This window comes from Monodon monoceros, unplaced genomic scaffold (genome assembly GCF_005190385.1).
Source record: "Monodon monoceros isolate NGI ecotype Baffin Bay Population unplaced genomic scaffold, NGI_Narwhal_1 Super_Scaffold_16, whole genome shotgun sequence".
NCBI classification, from domain to species: Eukaryota; Metazoa; Chordata; class Mammalia; order Artiodactyla; family Monodontidae; genus Monodon; species Monodon monoceros.
The window spans coordinates 44,714,877-44,734,080 of NW_021703772.1; the positions used below are offsets into that span (position 1 = coordinate 44,714,877).

Here is a 19,204-nt window from a genome sequence, read left to right on the forward strand (position 1 = left end):
AGGTTTATATTAACAAGAGACTTTATGACAGGTGTACACTTTGATACTCTGAAGAGCTTTGAAAACTTAAGCATATGGCATTGTGCTGAGCAAAGCCCAAAACACAGGGGTGATATACAAGTGCTTAAAAAAATTCATTTGGCCCATGCAATTCTAAATCTTTCAAACTTTAAGTACAGTGAATTAAAATACTTGGTTCACATACTTTAAATTAAGTCTTAAATTTGTACTTACCTGTCACTGAAAAAGCCAAGTCCATAACCAAATCATGGTGCCAATGTAAACATGTGTATGTGTATTTCTTTTCATCATCAAAATTCCTCCTATTGGAGAAAACCAAAATTCTTAATTTGGCCAAAGGCATATGTTTATCAAGTTTACTGGTCTTAATGTGCAAAAAGTACTTTCTATTTCTAAACCAGTCACTTCTGCAAACAACAGGCCATCATAGTATTCTACTAGTTCAATATTCACTGTTACTCTCTCTTTTTTACTTAAAGGCTGACAAAAAGTTCTCTTCAATTAAATGATTAAGGACAAAATGGATTTACTCCTAGGGACAAGGGTTGAAGTCCTAAAATAGTAAGTCTATGCAATGAAGAGTACAGTAATAAAAGAAAGGAAGGATGCCAGCAAAGCATCATCTCTATTATCAGCTGTGGCTTTTCAGTTCTATCCTTTTCCCTGCACCCAGATATACCTTTTCTGCAGGACTAATCTAAAATAAATAAATGATTGCCAAGCTCTTCAAGAGTTAACTGACCAAAGACGAATTTTGCCATCCCTGTGACCAGTTGCTATGCAGTCTTCCTTCGGGTGACATGCTACACATGTAAAATTGTTCTTAGCATGTTTCTTATTTCTTGATGATGATAAAGTAAACCTAGAAGAAAAATATTTTCCCTTGATTATTAAAGGCTTGGTAAGTGATGTTGTTATGCAAAATGGCGGTCCCACCCTTATCAACCCAAACTGGTGAGCTCTCAGAATTCACTGAACATAAATGCATGATTTTTAAGAAAAATCATGACCAAGAATCAAGAATTTTGTTTTGTAAACATTTATTAATACACAATATAAACTTCATGTGAATAACATTCTACCATAACTTGTCTATGGAGGCCACTGAGAGTGAAATAGAGGACAGTTCTTTTTATAGTTTTCTGCCTGGGCAAAGTTTGTTTGAATTTCTCGTTAAAGCTAAGTTTTTAGCATGAAGTATGGACAAGCCTGAGAAATTATATCTGAGACAACTGGTTAATGTGTCCAAAGATGTCAGGATCCTTATACTGCAAAGGAAAACAAATGTTAATCTTGGCAGGGTAAAAGGCGAGAGGGGACAGTGTCATTTGAAGAGTGACTACTCATGCTTAGCACTAGTTTCTTTAAATACGTTATCTCATTCATCCTTACAACTCTATTAGGTAGAAATTATTGCCATTTAAAATACATGTTAATTTGAAGTGCAGTGAGGTTCAATGGACTAATCTGACTCATTTTAAACCCAGATTATACCAAAGCCTACATTCATTCCTACAGCCATAAAATGACAATGTGGATCACCTAGGGAAAACTTTTCAAACCACATCCAATTTTGACATCAAGTATACACAGCAGAATCTAAGTGTGAAAGTGGTTTTGGGGGGAAAAGCTCCCTAGGATTTTGTGACTAATGATTTTAACCCACTGTGGGTTAAAAATTCTACCTCATCTTGTGGTTTCACAATTACTTGTAACATGAAACAGCTTTGGGTCACAGGTATAAGGATGAATAAAATTTTAATGAACTCTTGAGTAAATAAAATAAAGCCATCAAAAAGGAATTCTTACCTTGATGTTGTTTTCTTTTTGAAAAAATAAACTGACAAGTAGAAGTCCCGTACTGCAGCAACATACTCTCCCTGGTATTTCAAAGAGAAGATAACATTCACAAAAATAGTCAACATCCTTTAAGAAGAAATATTATCATAAAAGTTAACATGGGAACAATAAACTTTTGGAGACTGAGAGTACATTAGTATGAAATGATATACTGGGTTGGCCAAAGAGTTCATTCGGGTTTTTCCGTAAGATGTTACAGAAAAACCCAAATGAACTCTTTGGCCAACCCATATTACAGTTTAACTATGGAAAGGATACTCTTACATTTACAATAATCATAGAAAATTAAAAGATGAAAGTAGGTCCTAAATCCTAAAACCAGACTCTCTAAGCATAATGATTAAACTTTTTTCTATTAAGGCATAATTTATACACCACAGAATGCAATGTCTGACATGTGTATAGCCATGTAACTACCATCACAATCAAGATTTAGGACATCTTCTTCGCCTCAGGAATGCTCCGTTGTTCCTCTTTCCAGTCATTCCCCAATGCTCCCACCCCTGTCAGCAACTATTGATTTCTATCACCGTAGATTACTTCTCTGCCTTTTCTATAACAGAATACAACCAGAATGGTAAATACGTTTCAGGTCTGGACTGTAGCTCAACATCACCTTTTTGAGATTCACCCACGCTCTTATGTGTATCATCAGTTCCTTTTTATTGTGAAGCAGCATCCCAATGAATGCATATGTATCATAAATTGTTTACTCTCTTATTGATGAACACTTGGGTTATTTCCATTTTGGAGCTATTATGAGTATTAATTATTCTTGTGCATGTCATTCTGTGGTCGTGTTTTCATTTCTCTACCTAGGAGTGGAACTGCTGGGTCACAGTAAAGGCATATGTTTAACTTTGCCCCATATCTTTCCACCACTCAGTACTGTCATTCTTGAATTTTATCTGTTCTAGTGGACATGAAGTGGTATCTCACTGTGGTTTTAATTTGTATTTAACTGACGACTATGATGCTAAAGAATAATGATGTTTACAATGTTCAAGTGTTTTCTCTACTCTAAGAAATTAAACCTTTTCAGAACAAAGCCAAAATAATGCTACAAAACTTAAGACTAAAGAAACAGCCTACCACAATGATATATAGGGGCTTTTGATTGTACTTGATTTTAATAACTTACGTGATTATTAACAAGGGATGGCTAAATAAGTCATGGTATGAACATCATACAGTCACTATTTCTGATGAACATTTAAGTACACACTCATGCTGCAGTGTTAAGTGAAGGAAAAAAAGATAAAACCCTCAGATAACTATTCAATTTGAGAAAAGTTATTTTATACATTTAGGAAAAAGTCTAGAAAAAATTCCTCAAATATTACCACTGGTGAGATTTAATTTCTTCATTATATTTTTCTGTAATTTCAAAATTTTCTATAAGGGCGTGTTATTTATAGACATGGAGGTCATATTTTCAAAAGACACATATCTATAATCAAAGCATTTAAGTGGCTTCTACATGGTACAGGCTAAGAAGTACAGTACAAATGCCAAAACAGATTTCTTTTGGGACAATTATACAGTTTACAAGAGCAAAAAGACACAATCTACAAAATTAGGGTAGTCCTAAAAAAATCTATACTACAAACACATGCTAAAGTAGTAAGACAGATTTCTTAGTTAGTAACAAAAATATTGTAACTCAAGGCAATATTAAATCACTATAACATAAAATTCTCAGAGGGAAGACTGCAGGAAAGAGATTTTATGTACAAAAAAGAAAACCAACAAAGCAAATTTTACCTCATTTCCAAAGGCAATGCACTTGGGTGACTGGTTTATATAATCCAAAACAAAGGAGAGCTCCTTAGCTTCTACTTCCTGACTTGATGATTTTGGTAGTTTCACTGAAACCAGCTGAAATACATCTAGCCAAAGGCAGCTATATTAATATAAAACTTCTCTAGAGAAAGTGAAGGTGTGCATTTGTTCATATAAAACTGTTAATTAGTACTCCAAAGTTAATTTGATGCTAAGATCATAATTCTAGACTATCTGAACAAGTTGTGCTCTTCATTTGAATATACAAGTTTTAACTGGAGGGCTAATTCCACAACTCATACATACATACACACACACACACGCTTCATATATGTAGAAATAGAAAACAACTGGTTTTACTGGTGCATACTGCTTTCCAAAGTACTGAGACGAAAAAAAGAAACAAAAAACCCCCAAAGTACTGAGATGAGCTTTAAGATGGAGATGGAATATGATACATTGGTGAACTGAGCAGCCAAAAGCAACAAACCATCTGAGAGCTTTCAGAAATGCTATGGGCTTGCCACACATTCATAGAATAAATCTCCTTTTCTGTAGAACTGGCATGCTCTTCTCTTTGCATTCCATTTAAAAAATTTCTCCTTAAGGGGAAATAGCTATATTTCACTATGCTATTTCCTTATCCTCCTAGACTTTATAATACATTGTAATACACTGATCTACCATTTTTTATTTTCCAGCCTGCTTATTATATACTCTGAACTCAATTCTTCTAGCCTTTTCAGTCATCTCAAACTTTACATGCCTAAATTCTGAACTCTTATTTTCCTTTCTGAACTTAGTCTTCCCCCACATTGCCCACTGGAGGAAATGGCACCACAATTTACCTAGTTGCTCAGACTTAATCCTTGAGTCACCTTTGACTTCTCTCTCATGCCCCACATCAAAACAGCAGCAAACTCTGCTGGCTCTATCTTCAAAAGACATCCAAGATTCAACAAATTCTCACCACCTCTGCCGCTACCACCTAGCCTAAAGCCATGATCCTGCTTCATATCCTAAGTGCTAGGAATAGTGATCTCTTAACAGCTCTTCCTACGCCCACCCTTGGACCCCTTCAGTCTCTTCTCAACACAGAAGTCAGTGTTCTATTACTACTAAGTCAGATCATGTCCCTCATTTGCTCAAAAACCTTCAATGGTTTTTTGTCTATTCAGAGTAAAAGTCAGAGTCCTTCTAATTGCGTACAATGCTCTACATTATCCATTCTACTTAGGCTCACTCCAATCCATCCTCCCTGCTATTCCTCAAACACGGCAGGAATGCTCTAGAATATGCTTCTCCAACACAGCTGCACAGCACATTCTTCTTTCTCCCAGGACCTCCCCTGATCACTTATTTAATATGTATTCTTCCAGTGTTGCCTATTCCCGTCCCCTGCCTTATTTTTCTCTAGAACGCCTGTCATCTTATTTTATTATATGACTGATCTAGTAAGCTTAATGTCTGTTTAGTTCTCTGCAACCAGAACAGTATTTGGTACATGGTAAATGTTTAATTAGCTGGTGAATACATTAATTACAGTCAAGAAATGACACCATATAAGATAACATGTAAATAAAAGGTTCATTTGTTTTTAAACCAGAGAAGCATATTTCAATATGATTTATACAAATTTCTATCAGAGACTCTGGTTTTGGACTGTGGAGCAAAGATGAAACAAATAAAGAAGGGTATGTTAATATATATTTTGAGATGCCAGTCACAGGGAATCTTTTTTAGCCTTATTCACATTTTTATATAGTAACTAGATTTTCACAGGCTGAGTGCCCACGATGTGCCGAGTACTGAAGAGTAACACTAGATTCCACCATGAATAGAATTCCGATTACATTACAGCATTTGAAGTTTCCAGTTAACCCCAAAAGGCTAATGACTTTAGATCTGAGTGAGACTTACTTTAGATCTACAGTTTTCTATACTGGCTTGCACATTAGACTCAACTGCGGGAATACTTAAATAAACAGACAGGCCCCACCACAGAGAATCTGACATTTTAAGTTCCTTGGAGTGATTGTAATGTGTAGTCAGTGTTAAGAATCACTTGTCCTACTGATATGGATAAAAACTTTCATTACTGTTATTGGCAACTACCCCTCCAACTGATGAATCATGCAGTGTGTATGGGGAGTGGCTACCAAACTAGAGTGATGAGCAGAACCATCTGGGGAGACACAAAAAATGCAGATTCCTAGACCAAATCTCAGACCTAGTGAATCAATTGTCAGTCAGGGAGTTTAGAAACATGAATTTTTAGTAAGCATTTAGACAGACATTAAGAATGCACAGGGCTTCCCTGGTGGTGCAGTGGTTAAGAATCCACCTGCTAATGCAGGGGATATGGGTTTGAGCCCTGGTCCAGGAAGATCCCACATGCTGCAGAGCAACTAAGCCCATGTGCCACAACTACTGAGCTTGCGCTCCAGAGCCCGTGAGCCACAACTACTGAGCCTGCGTGCCACAACTACTGAAGCCCGTGCACCTAGAGCCCATGCACCAAACAAAAAGTAGCCCCTGCTTGCCACAACCAGAGAAAGCCTGTGCATAGCAACAAAGACCCAACACAGCCAAACATTAAAAAAAAAAAAAAAGGACCCAATGCAGCCAAAAAGAAATAAATTTACAAAAAATAAAAAACTCCCTATACTTTAAAATAGTCATCTGGTAAGGCAACTTAATTATTTTAAGAAATACACTGCCATTTCCAAAACATTTTTTGGAATGTCCCTTAGAGATGGTTTATGGGCCACATCAGAAATCTAAACTTACAGCTTTTATTCTTTCATGTCACATTTTTTTTTTTTTTTTTTGCGATACGCGGGCCTCTCACTGCTGTGGCCTCTCCCTGCTGTGGCCTCTCCCGTTGTGGAGCACAGGCTCCGGACGCGCAGGCCCAGCAGCCACGGCTCACGGGCCCAGCCGCTCTGGGGCATGTGGGATGCTCCCGGACCGGGGCACGAACCCGCGTCCCCTGCATAGGCAGGCGGACTCTCAACCACTGCGCCACCAGGGAAGCCCTCATGTCACATTTTTGATAGATAAAAATATTACTCATTAACAGAGTTGGCACCAAACGACTTTTAGCTAAAAATGATTTGGCTTCATAGTTTTAACTATTCTCAACTTACTTAAAAGTCCATGATATAACAATCTGTAAATTTGTTTTAGCAAAACAAACAACAAAACTCCCCGAATTCCAAACAAAAAAACCACTACCAGAACCCCCAACAAAAACCAAGCCAAAGCCCCCCCGCTCCCCCCCCAAAGGATTCACTTAGCTAATGAGCTGTGAGCCAATCTAGCTGACTGCCCAGTAACCAGTTTAAAGCTGGCCTGTACTTTGAATTCTGAATACAACTCTATTTTAAGGAGGGCAACACAGGGGGGACTGGCATTCTTGAAGTCTGAGATTAGAAAAATTCTTTGGATATATCCTTCATGTCAATGTTAAATGTATTAAATTTACTGCTAAAGGACAATTATTTGTAACCACTGAAGATATTCTAGAAATCCTTAAATGCTCTGAAACATGGCAGTTTCAATGGAATAATGTTCCAATGATAATGAAAATATAATAATAATTTAGCCACACTATTAGTTCCTAATCACCTGTTTTCTATACCATTTCCTCCAGATTCAAGATCAACGAATGGGGTGTTCAGTGATGGGTAAAGTAATAGTGATGCTTAAGAATGACAGATTTAAGGTCAGTAGGAAGACACATATAGCTCAAAACAGCTTTAAAATTGGAGTTAGCTGTCCACTATCACAGCCATTTATTAAGTAATCATTCCCTCATCAATATTTCAGAAATAATACAAAGCCTCCCCAAAATGAATGCAATAGTGATGAAACCAATTTAAAAGCCAACTCCAAAAACTTAACTTCACACTAAAACCAAAATGTTAAATTTGAGACACTGTAAAACGTAAAGAGCCACTCAATGCTATCTATAAATGTATAAAAAAATTAATTATACTATACCTGGTTTTTCTTTATTTATTGTAACAAAGACAGAGTCCTCAGCACAGTCAAGAGTAAAAAGGGCATGAAGTTTACATCCAACTATGAAAGTCTGAAAGATAAAAAGCACCATACTGTTCATTCTGTGTACCCCCCTAAGTTCCATAACAGGCAGGATTTTTTTTTTTTTTATCCATTTTGCTCACTGCTATATTGCGAACATCAGAAGAAAACCCGGCCTACGGAGACACTCAATACATATTTGTTGAATAACCTTTTAAGTTAATACATATATAAATCTACCTGTTTCTTATCAATGGTTTTACAGTATTCTATTGAATGACTATCAAATTTTAACTGACCTCAAGATTATATTCAATTTTTTTTTTCTACCATGAACAATGTTTTAAGAACTACATATACCTGCCATTATTTCAACAAGAGATTCCTAAAGGTGAAATTGCTGGAGCAAAAGGTATTTATTCAGTTTCATTCTCATTGACTGTGTACAAAAATGTCTATTTCTCTACACTTTATCGCTATATTTTTTTCAATCTGCAATTTGGATAAAGTGACAGGGAAAAATCCTGTGTTATCTATTAATTTACATTTAATTATTAACAAGGTTAAGCATCTTTTCATGTTTATTGGCTATGTGTTATTTCTTTTCTGTGTATTACATATTCTTACTTTATACCAATTTTTTTCCCGTTGGGTCATTAGCTTTTCCTTATTGGTTTTTGGTAATTTTTTGTATATTAGGGATAACAGCTCTTGTAAATATTTTCTTTCAGTTTCATTGCTCATTTTTTGGTTAAAAAGGTTTAAAATGTTATATAGTCAAATTTATCGTTTCTTTTATGGTGAGTGAATTTTATGATTTGTTTAGGAAGGCTATCTAAAAGGTTGGGCCTTAAGGAAGTATTCAATAAATAATATGTCTGTCATTAAATTATGTTGCCATTCCTCTTCACATAATGAAAATGAAGCTCAATCCACGTACCTTTATCAAAATGCCATCTGTATAGTCCCACAGTTTAATCATGCCGTCAAAGGAACACGAATATAGCTAGAAGGGTAAAAATAGTACAAAACTGATTAAAAAAAAGAACTACATGAAGATATCAAGTAACTTAACTGCTGATACAGAAGGCATTGCCTGTTCATTAATTCATTATCAGCTTTAAAGAGGTGAAATCATTTATTTATATTGTTTTTGCAAAATAAAAAATCTTATCACAGCTCTTTGTAGAAAGCAGACCTATCAATTTCAAGTTTTAATTAAAATAAAGAAAAAAGTCAACCCTCTGTCTTCAAGAGGGAGATGGTAAGGTACTGAGTTATGAATAACAACACTTGAGAGCACTTGAGAGCTTGTTGCTATTTTGCCAGAGCCCAGTCCTTTATCAGCAGAACAGCTTTTATCTTACATTGGTATCAAAGGAGTGTCTCTCAAATGATCTGAGAATGTCCTTTTTAAAAAGAAAAGTTTCCAACCCATCATGGACCAATATTTTTGTAAAATACAACTTAAGTTATTATGTACTTGGATGCTGTGGCAATGTCAAAGTGCCCTAAAGTTTTAGACACTCAATTTCTATACTTATCTCATTGCAGAACTGTAACCAACGGTTTGTGGCACTGGTCTGTGGGCCATACGTTGGTACCAACAGAATGCCTTTGTAGCATGTTTTTATTTTTGTCCCACAAGACTGAATTTTACTAAAGTCACACTGGAGTTTTTCGTTGCTGTTACTGTGAAAACACTTTACTTAAAATTTTGAGTTTTTTGAAAGAAAGATGGTAGAGTAGGAGGACGTGGAATTCACCTCCCACCACGAACACATCAAAAATACATCTACATGTGGAACAATTCTCACTGAAAACTAACTGGAAACTGTCAGAAAGAGTCCTATACAACCAAGGCTGTAAGAAAGATCCACATGGAATGAGGTAGGCAGAGAAAAGAAGCAATCAGGTTGGGACTTGTTCCACTGGGAAGGAACACAGAGGACAAAGGAGATTACAAGGGCAGAGATCTGCCCTGCGGACTGAGTGAGCGGTTTGAGTCACATACTGGGTGCTCCAGTCCTAGGGTCTGACACAGGGAAGAGAAGTTCCCTTGGCTGAAGTGCTGCTGGGACTAACAGTAGGGCAGTGGGAAGCCTGTATTCCACTCAAGAGGAGAGCACACATGTGGGCTTGCTCTTGAGGAAGAGGGTAGATTGAAGACTGCCTTAGTGGCTGCCTAGTTTCCTGCGACCGCTCCAGTATACGCTCCAGCCCTGCTTACTTCATGACACAGCTCCACATTGGAGAGAGGCCTGCCGTGACTGGGGAGAGAGCTTGGCTGTGGAACACAGAAGCAACCTAGCACCTCCATCTCTAGCCCCACCTCTAACCAAGGTGACAGCTGCCAGCACACCCCGAGGAAAGATGTGACTTGTAGTTCATGTCAAAGCCAGCTCTCTTACCAAAGGCACTGAGCACATGCAGACTGCACAGGGATGCTCCCACATAAGGATACCCCTTCAAGACTGGGATAATTAACCAGTTCACCTAAATTCATAGATACAGAGAAAGTTAAGCAAAATGAGAAGACAGAGGAACTGGTCTCAAAAGAAAGAGAGAAAGAAAACCCCTGAAAAAATTAATGAAACAGAAATAAACAATCTACCAGATAAAGAATTCAAGTCATTAATAATAAGAATGCTAACTGAATTAGGGAAAAGAATAGATGAACACAGTGAGAATTTAAACAAGGAACTAGAGGGAAAAACACACAAAAACACCCACTCAGAACTGAAGAATACAATAACTGGAATGAAAAACACACTAGAAGGAATTAACAGCAGACTAAGTGATTCAGAATGCACAAGTAATCTGGAAGAGAGAATAATGGAAATCACCCAAACAGAAGAACAAAAAGAGTAAAGAAAGAAGGAAAGAAGGAAAGAAAGAAAAAGAAAGCAAGAACAGCTCAGAGATCTCTGGGATAACATCAAGAGTACCAACATTCACAACACAGGGCACATTATAGGGGTCCCAGAAGGAGAAGAGAGAGAGAATGGGGTCTAAAATGTATTTGATGAAATTATGGCTGAAAATGTCCCAATCCTGAAGAAGGAAACAGATATCCAGGTATAGGAAGCACAGAGGGTCCCAAACAAGATGAACCCAAACAGAAAACCCTAAAGTCTCCACTGAAAAACTATTAGAATAAGTGAATTCAGTAAAGTTGCAGGATACAAGATTAATATACAGAAATCTGTTGCTTTTCTATACACTAATAATGAACTACCAGAAACAGAAGAAAAAACAATCTCATTTAAAATCACATCAAAAAGAATAAAATATCTACAAATAAACTTAACCAAGGAAGTGTAAGATCTATACTCTGAAAACTATAAAACACTGAGAAGAAAACCAAAGATGATACGATGAAATGGAAAGATACCCCATGTTCCTGGATTGGAAGAATTAATATTGTTAAAATGTCCAAACTACTCAAAGCAATCCCCAGATTTAATGCAATCCCTATCAAAATACCCATGACATTTTCAACAGAACTGGGACAAATAATCTCAAAATTTGTATGGAACCACAAAAGACCCCAAATTATGAAAGCAATCTTGAGAAAAAAGAACAAAGCTGGAGATATCATGCTCCCTTACTTCAGACTATACTACAAAGCTATAGTAATCAAAACAGGATTATACTGGCACAAAAACACAACACAGATCAATGGAACAGAATAGAGAGCCCAGAAATAAATCCACATACTTATGGACAATTAATATACAACAAAGGAGGCAAGACAGTCATAGGAGAAAAGACAGTCTCTTCCATAAGTGGTGCTGGAAAAACTGGACAGCTACATATATAAGATTGAGATTAGAACATTTCCTCACACCATATACAAAAATAAACTCAGAATGGATTAAAGATATAAATGTCAGACTGAAAACCATAAAACTCCTAGAAGAGATGACAGGCAGAACACCCTTTGACGTCAATCGTAGCAATACATATTTTTTGATCTGTCTCCTAAGGCAAAAGAAATAAAAGCAAAAATAAACATATGGGACCTAATTAAACTTAAAAGCTGTGTACAGCTAGGAAACCACAGACAAAACAGACAACATACTGAATGGAAGAAAATATTTGCAAATGCTATGACTGATAAGGGATTAATTTCTAAAATACATAAACAATCCATACAACTCGACATCAGAAAGATAAACAACCTAAAGAAAAAAAAAGATAAACAACCTGATTAAAAAATAGGCAGGAGAACTGAACATTTTTCCAAAGAAGATATACAGACGGCTAACAGGCACATGAAAAGATGCTCAACATCGCTATTAGAGAAATGCAAATCAAAATCACAATTAGATATCACCTCACACCTGTCAGAAGGGTTATCATCAAAAAGTCTACAAATAACAAATGTTGGTGAAGATGTGGTGAAAAGGGAACCCTTGTACACTGCTGGTGCACCCACTACTGCAAAACAGTATGGAGGTTCCTCAAAAAACTAAAAACAGAACTACAATGTGATCCAGCAATTCAACTCCTGTGTATATACCTGAAAAAATAAAAATAGTAATTTGAAAGGATACATGTACCTCAATGTTCACAGTAGCATTATTTACAATAGCCAAGACATGCAAAGCAACCTAAGTGTCCGCCAACAGATGAAGGGATAAAGAAGATGTGATGTGATATATACACTCAGCCATAAAAAAGAATAAAATTCTGTCATTTGCAACAATATGGATGGACCTAGGAGTATTATGCTTAGTGAAATAAGACAAAGGGAAAGACAAACAAATACTGCATCTTATCACTTACATGTGGAATCTAAAAAATAAAACAAATGAATATATATAACAAAACAGAAACAGACTCACAGATACTGAAAACAAACTAGTGGATACCAGTGGGGAGAGAAAAGGGGGAGAGGTAAGATAGGGGTACAGGATTAAGAGATACAAACTACTACGTATAAAATAGATAAGCAACACGGATATATTGTATAGTGCATATAAATATAGCCATTATTTTGTAATAACTTTAAATGGAGTTTAATCTCCACTACTGAAGAATCACTATACTGTATACCTGAAACTAATATAATATTGTGAATCAACTCTACTTCAATTTAAAAAAAGTGGCAATTTTAAGATTTCTTCCAGGGAGGACATGGAATCACAGAATTGAAATAAAAAATAATGGAGTAAGAAAATATCTATTCAAGCAAAAGAATTATATTAGGTAAAAAATATACACCAGCATTATTACATATAACATGAATCATGAACACAGATCAGTAAAATATAACAAGGCAAACAGAATCACTACAAGACAATGGTTATACACAAATACTGTGAGTTCAGAGTCCACAGAATCTCTGGCACCCACCCCTTCACCTCAACCAAGCCTGCTGTTAAACCTGGTAATACTGACTTCACAAATTCCAATTTTAATTTTCTTTTCTGCTACAAAAAACATTCAAATGGTACACATAACCATAACCTCTTTTCTCAAGTCCTCAGAGGACAGCAAGGACAAAATGTGTGCTTGAACCCTGCAGAAGAGCTACTTAACTATGATTTTCAAGAGTAGCTCATTTAATTTTAGAAAGAAAAGATCAGTGTTAGTGTTACTTTATGCCCTATTTCTTTTATGACAACACAGTGAATGGCAATGCAAATCCATTCTTAAATTAAGCAGTAACTGTCAAGTTGGCTGACACTAATCCAGAAAAGGGGAACTTGATCAAAAACTAGAGCAAGTTTTTTTTTTTTTTTTTGCGGTACGCGGGCCTCTCACTGTTGTGGCCTCTCCCATTGCGGAGCACAGGCTCCGGACGCGCAGGCCCAGCGGCCATGGCTCACAGGCCCAGCCGCTCCGCGGCACATGGGATCTTCCCAGACCGGGGCACAAACCCGTGTCCCCTGCATCGGCAGGCGGACTGTCAACCACTGCGCCACCAGGGAAGCCCTAGAGCAAGTATTTTTGAGATAACTCTCTAGCAGCTTTGCTGACACTTAAGAACAAATTAAAATGACCATTTTATTGTTGATTTCTGAAAAGCAAGGGCTGTTTTGTGGGGAGAGTGGGAAGGTCCAGGCTCCACTAGATCCCCAAGTTTGTTCTGAAATTAACTGGTTGATCCACTGACTGAAGAATCCCTTCTTCTTGTCTAGATACTGGCCTTAAGATTCGGTGACATCTGCATTAACACTAAAGAGCCTCATCTGTAAAGAAACAGATCTACAAAATCAGTACCTCAAAGATGCATTCCAGAAACCAAAGAGTTCAGAGGTCAAATAAATTTGAGAAACACCCAAGACAATATACCCCTTCCGGATATTCACCATGCATATAAAGGACTTGAGAAGACCTATAATCAAGAAATTCATTTAACTGTGCCAAATCCTGAATTTCAGAAACTATACAAACAAGAACCCCTTCTTTCAAGCAACACCTATTAGCATCCTGTGAACAAATGATTCACAGAATACACCATGAACAATGTAGTTCTAGGCTGTGACCCTATTTTAATAATTAAAAATAAGTGAAAACTATACTAAATCAGAAAATCAAAATAGGTATTTCCCTGATCATCACCTAGAAAGCTTCTTAGCCAAATTCAATTCAAAATTTTCTTGCAACAATAAAGCCGATATTAAAATATTTGACTGTAAATTAACACCTGTAGATGGTTCTTGGGGTTGAGCTGGATTCCAGTCACCAGATTTCTGTGCCCTTGCAATATATGTACACATTCTTCTGTAGCTGTGCTATAAACTTTAATAAAGTCTCCAGAGACACAGAAGACATACCTGGAAATAAGAGAGAAAAATAAGATTCACATACTGTATAGACAGCATAATCTTTTTATTGTCCATGAAAAACAAAACAAAAACCAAAGCTATAACATGCAACAGAGATTTCTTTCAAAATAATAGTTTAAGAACTGTATATTCAAATTGTGCTGCTTAAGCCTATGGGAACATCTGAGGTCATTTAGTTCACGAATTCTGAAAGTAGATCAATGATGCCAAAGTCATACCTCTGACCTGTTCCAGGGGCAGAGGCTGTATGGAATCATCCTGCAAAAACAGCCAACCTAACCAAGCTGCCTGTTCACTAATGGATGCAGACACTGTGCTACGCCTTCACTATCAGCTATTATTCTGCGGTGGTTCTACTAACAGCAGCGTCTTCCCCTGTCCTCCAACTCTCCATCAGTCATTGCACAGACACCAGCCTACAAATACGAAGTCAAATATTCTCTCTAGTCAGTGAGGTCTCTTAGATAGCAAAGTATAAAAACTTTATGACAGTTCTTTTTCTTACTCCCAAAAAGCTGACTTTGCTTTTCTGGATTTGTGGCTTTCTTTCATATATCAGAGGCTATTAAATTATTAACTGTGGTTAAACTGGGGTAATATTTGTTTAACTTTTTTCATAATAGATATAACCATAAGACAAAGCTCAGAACTGCAAATCTTCTAGCATCAAATAAAAAATGTTTGCTCTGTGCCTATTACATCTGACAGCGTACGTGTCTAACATGGTGCTTTCTCATATACCATAGAATGTACAAACCACAGAATTCTTAGGCTGGACCTCTTCTCTGTGCTCCCAAAGTACCCAAGGCATGATTTGATCTGGGTACTTTCAAACTATGTTGAAATGTCTCATTTATGTAAATATCCATCTCCCTTATCTGGCCATATGCTCCTATAGGGCAGAGGCCCTATTTATCTTTGATTTTCAATGTCCAATCCAGTTTGTCAAACAGAATATGCCTGATCTTCAAAGGTTTTTTTTTTTTGCGGTACGTGGGCCTCTCACTGTTGTGGCCTCTCCCGTTGCGGAGCACAGGCTCCGGACGCGCAAGCTCAGCGGCCATGGCTCACAGGCCCAGCTGTTCCACGGCATGTGGGATCCTCCCGGACCGGGGCACGAACCCGTGTCCCCCGCATCGGCAGGTGGACCCTCAACCACTGCCAGCAGGGAAGCCCTCTTCAAAGGTTTTATAAACTATTTAGATAAAATGAACCAGTAAAAAAATTATTACAAAATAATCAAAGGGTAAATCTTCTAATGCTGACTGGGGTTGCTACTACCCAATTTTATCATTTTTAAGACACTTGATTTTCACATGTTCACCTCTCTAAAATCGGGATGCATCTTATAAGTGCTGTAACCAGGGGCCATCGTTGTGTTCAACTGTTTATAAGATCAACAAAGTACAAGCAACAAAGCAACCGAGGTACATGGATTCCCCTTTGGTTGGACCCTCCTCTCCATTCCCATGAGTACCCTAGTTCTTGCCATCTCCTGTCTGGACCACTCTTAAGGGCTTCCTACAGTCTCTAGGTGTGGCCCTTTGATTCAACCTTTCATACTCATACCAGACTAATTTTACAAACTTGAGCATATTACTTCCTTAAATAAAGATAAAATTAAATGAAACTCCTTCAGTGTTTTCTCACTGCCTTCAGGATATGATCCAAATTCCTATGTTTGACTCCAGTCTGACCGGAAATACTTTTTCACTTGAACAGTAGGTTAAGTGGTTCAAAACTCCAACGACCCCCTCGCTCTCCCCTGCTCCCCATTAGCATCAAGTCCTTTAGGCAGTGTTTCCTGGAGATGTTGGTGGGTGAGGGGGCACTGCTGTTTGCCAAGAAAACTCCCCCTAATTGATTCAGATATTCTTCCCCAGTGGAAAGCAATTTCCTCTCTCCTTGCTCCTCAGCAGGGAATGACTTTAACTGTTTGAATGCAAACCTCTAGAGAAAACACTCTCCACACTTGCACATTCTGCTATCTACTGAGAACACTTTCTTTCTGACTACTTCTTTAAGATTCAGCTCAGGGGTCTTTCCACCAGAAGCCTTCCCTCATCTTATTCCAGATCAGCACCAGTCCTAACATGCTTCTGCAAGGTGCGGGGCTTAACTCTATCCCAGCACTTTCTGCACGGTGTTATGAGAGAACTTCCCCTCCTTGAGGGGAGGAACTGTGTGTTTACTTACTTCAAATAATAACAGAACAGGGTGTGGTAGAAAAGGAGGCATTTTTAAAAAGTCAAACACAGATGGGTTCGAATGCCAGCTTTACTATGTACAAGGCTGAATGATGTTGAAGAATTTACCTAACCTTTTTAAACCTCGCTGTTCTCCACTCGCAGGGTTATTATTATAAGGATTAAATGAAACAATGCATGCAAGTGCAAGCTTGGCATATACAGCAAACACTCAATAAATGGTTCTGTAAAATGAGGATAACAATACCTACACCATGCAGACAGGGGATGCATGTAAAGCACCACCACAATGCCTGTCACACAGGACTCAAATCATCTTTGTTGATCAAGTGGTGAAGTAAGAAATTAGGGATGTTTTCAAGCAGGAATCAGGATTTAAATGAGGTTCTGAAGGATGCATGATTTAAGGGCTGGTAAAGAAAAAGAAGAGCAACAAAAAACAGTAGGGAAATAACAACATGGTACCTACGAGAGACAGGGAATGTACCTATGTAAGTAGCAAAGTGTGCACAATGGGCACTAGCAGGAAACACAGCCCCCATAAGCAGAGTTGAGCTAGATCAGGGAAGGCCCTGAAAGTCAGACATAAGAGCTATAGTTAAGGAAGGCAACAGAACCCTGTTACAGGGTTCTGAGCAAGACTAGGAATAAGAGTTACAGTAATGTAACAGCAGCAGTATCCAGAACGATCTGCAGGGGAAAATACCTAGAGTCAGGGACATCGATTCTGTGATAATTTAGAAATGTAAAAGGCAAGAATGACTCATTGTTTTAGTTTTCTCTGCCCTAGTAACCTACTGCTATGATACATAGCACCATATAACTGTGAGAGGCAATAGGGTGTGATGCAAACAGTGCCGAACTGGGAGTAATACTTGATAGGGGGATGCCAGGTCCTTTCATGTACACCTCACCTCCCTGCTTGCCTCTCATAATAACGCACTCAAGTAGGCAGAGTAGAGTTTTGTCCTAGTTCGAAGAGGACCTAGTGACCAAGAGAAAGCTGTTAAAATTCCACGATTCTGTTGTTTCATTTACTATTTCAGTTTTGATAAGCTCCTTGAGGTAAAATACAAAATTATTTTATTCCCCTTTGTATAAGTTAGCCAACCTTGTGGCAGCTTTTAGATAATATTCAAGTCCTTGGTGAATTCATTATAACCCTGTTAATTTGCCAGAAAACTGGTTTAATTATTAGCTTCTATATATATGAAAAAAAATGTATCTCTAAATCTCGACCAAGTTCCCGTCCTGAATTTCTGCCTAAACACCTGCTACACCCACCTGGTTGTTTTAAAGGTACTTTAAACTCAACAGTCACATGTGAACCCTACATCTTCTCCTCGTTAATCCTAATTGCTAAATCACTCCAAAACTCTGCCTTTTCTCTTCATCTTCATTATTATCTTAATTCTGGCCAAAATCATTTCTTGCTTGGATGCCTGCATTAGTCTTCTAATACCTGGTCTTTAATGTTCTAGACTCTTCTCCCACCACTTGCCTTCAGCCTATGCTGCAAGTATACTGACCTTCTTATGCACATGACATCCCTCCCCCGCCCCAATTTCAAGTTGCTCACTTTGCCTGGTTGCCCTCCCCCCAGTATCACGGAAGGGGCAAACTCCTGTTAGTTTTGCAAGATCCTACTGCTGAAGGGAAACTTTCACTGTGTAACTCCTCCTTCGGTGCCATCACTGCACCTTGAATACGCTAGCCTAGCCACCTCTCGCCTCTCCACCACATACTGTATAGTTTTATAGAGTTCTCAGATTAATATTATTGAGGAAACACAATCATGTGTCCCGCCCTCCCCTCCCCACCAACACCTTATCTGCAGAATTAAAAAATACACTCTCTTTGGACCAAACAACCAAGAACTGACTCTACGTTCCCTTTAGAACCTCATTTCCCACTAGCTCTCTTCATATACCATTCCTACAAGCTAACTGTACCACAGTCCTCATGCTTATACTGTGCCCCCTATCTGGAATGCCTTCCATCCATATCCCGTAGTCAAAATACCATCCATCCATCTACGTCTAGCCTAAACATCACTTCCTCATCAACCTTCTCCATCCTTCCAGTTTGAAGTACTCTTGTGTCTTACGGGATCCCAAAGTGCCACTGTATGAAACATCTGTTACCGATTATCTTCTTTTCCTCACTACACTGAAAGCTCTTGAAGGTAGGATCAATCCTGGAATTATCTTAGTTTTTGTCATCGCAGCTTGTTATAAATACATAGCTAATAAATACTTAAAAATGAATTGTAGGACGAATCAATTTTCACTAATCAAGTGAAATACAATGGATCCCAGTATAATGAATGAGATATACAAACAGTACACTGGAGGAAGAAACTGGATATAAGTCCAAAGTGGCAGAACTTTGGCAATCTTTTGAAGCCTCAGTTTCTTCCTCTGATTCACAAGATAAGTATCAACAAAGCCCTCTTTATTGTAAAGACGAAGGATTTTTTTTTTTGCC

The 19,204-nt window shown here is 37.8% G+C and overlaps 1 protein-coding gene across 1 annotated transcript in view; it reads right to left on the reverse strand.

Moving 5' to 3' along the window:
• The window catches only part of WDR75 (WD repeat domain 75), a 42,608-nt gene that overhangs the window by 22,310 nt on the left and 1,094 nt on the right, over positions 1-19,204 (reverse strand). The window contains exons 2-8 of the mRNA XM_029225818.1: positions 14,369-14,498; positions 8,651-8,716; positions 7,669-7,759; positions 3,646-3,770; positions 1,831-1,901; positions 764-883; positions 235-323 (exon numbers count right to left, since the gene is read on the reverse strand). Coding sequence (XP_029081651.1) covers positions 235-323; positions 764-883; positions 1,831-1,901; positions 3,646-3,770; positions 7,669-7,759; positions 8,651-8,716; positions 14,369-14,498 — 692 coding nt within the window. The remainder of the gene's footprint in view (positions 1-234; positions 324-763; positions 884-1,830; positions 1,902-3,645; positions 3,771-7,668; positions 7,760-8,650; positions 8,717-14,368; positions 14,499-19,204) is intronic.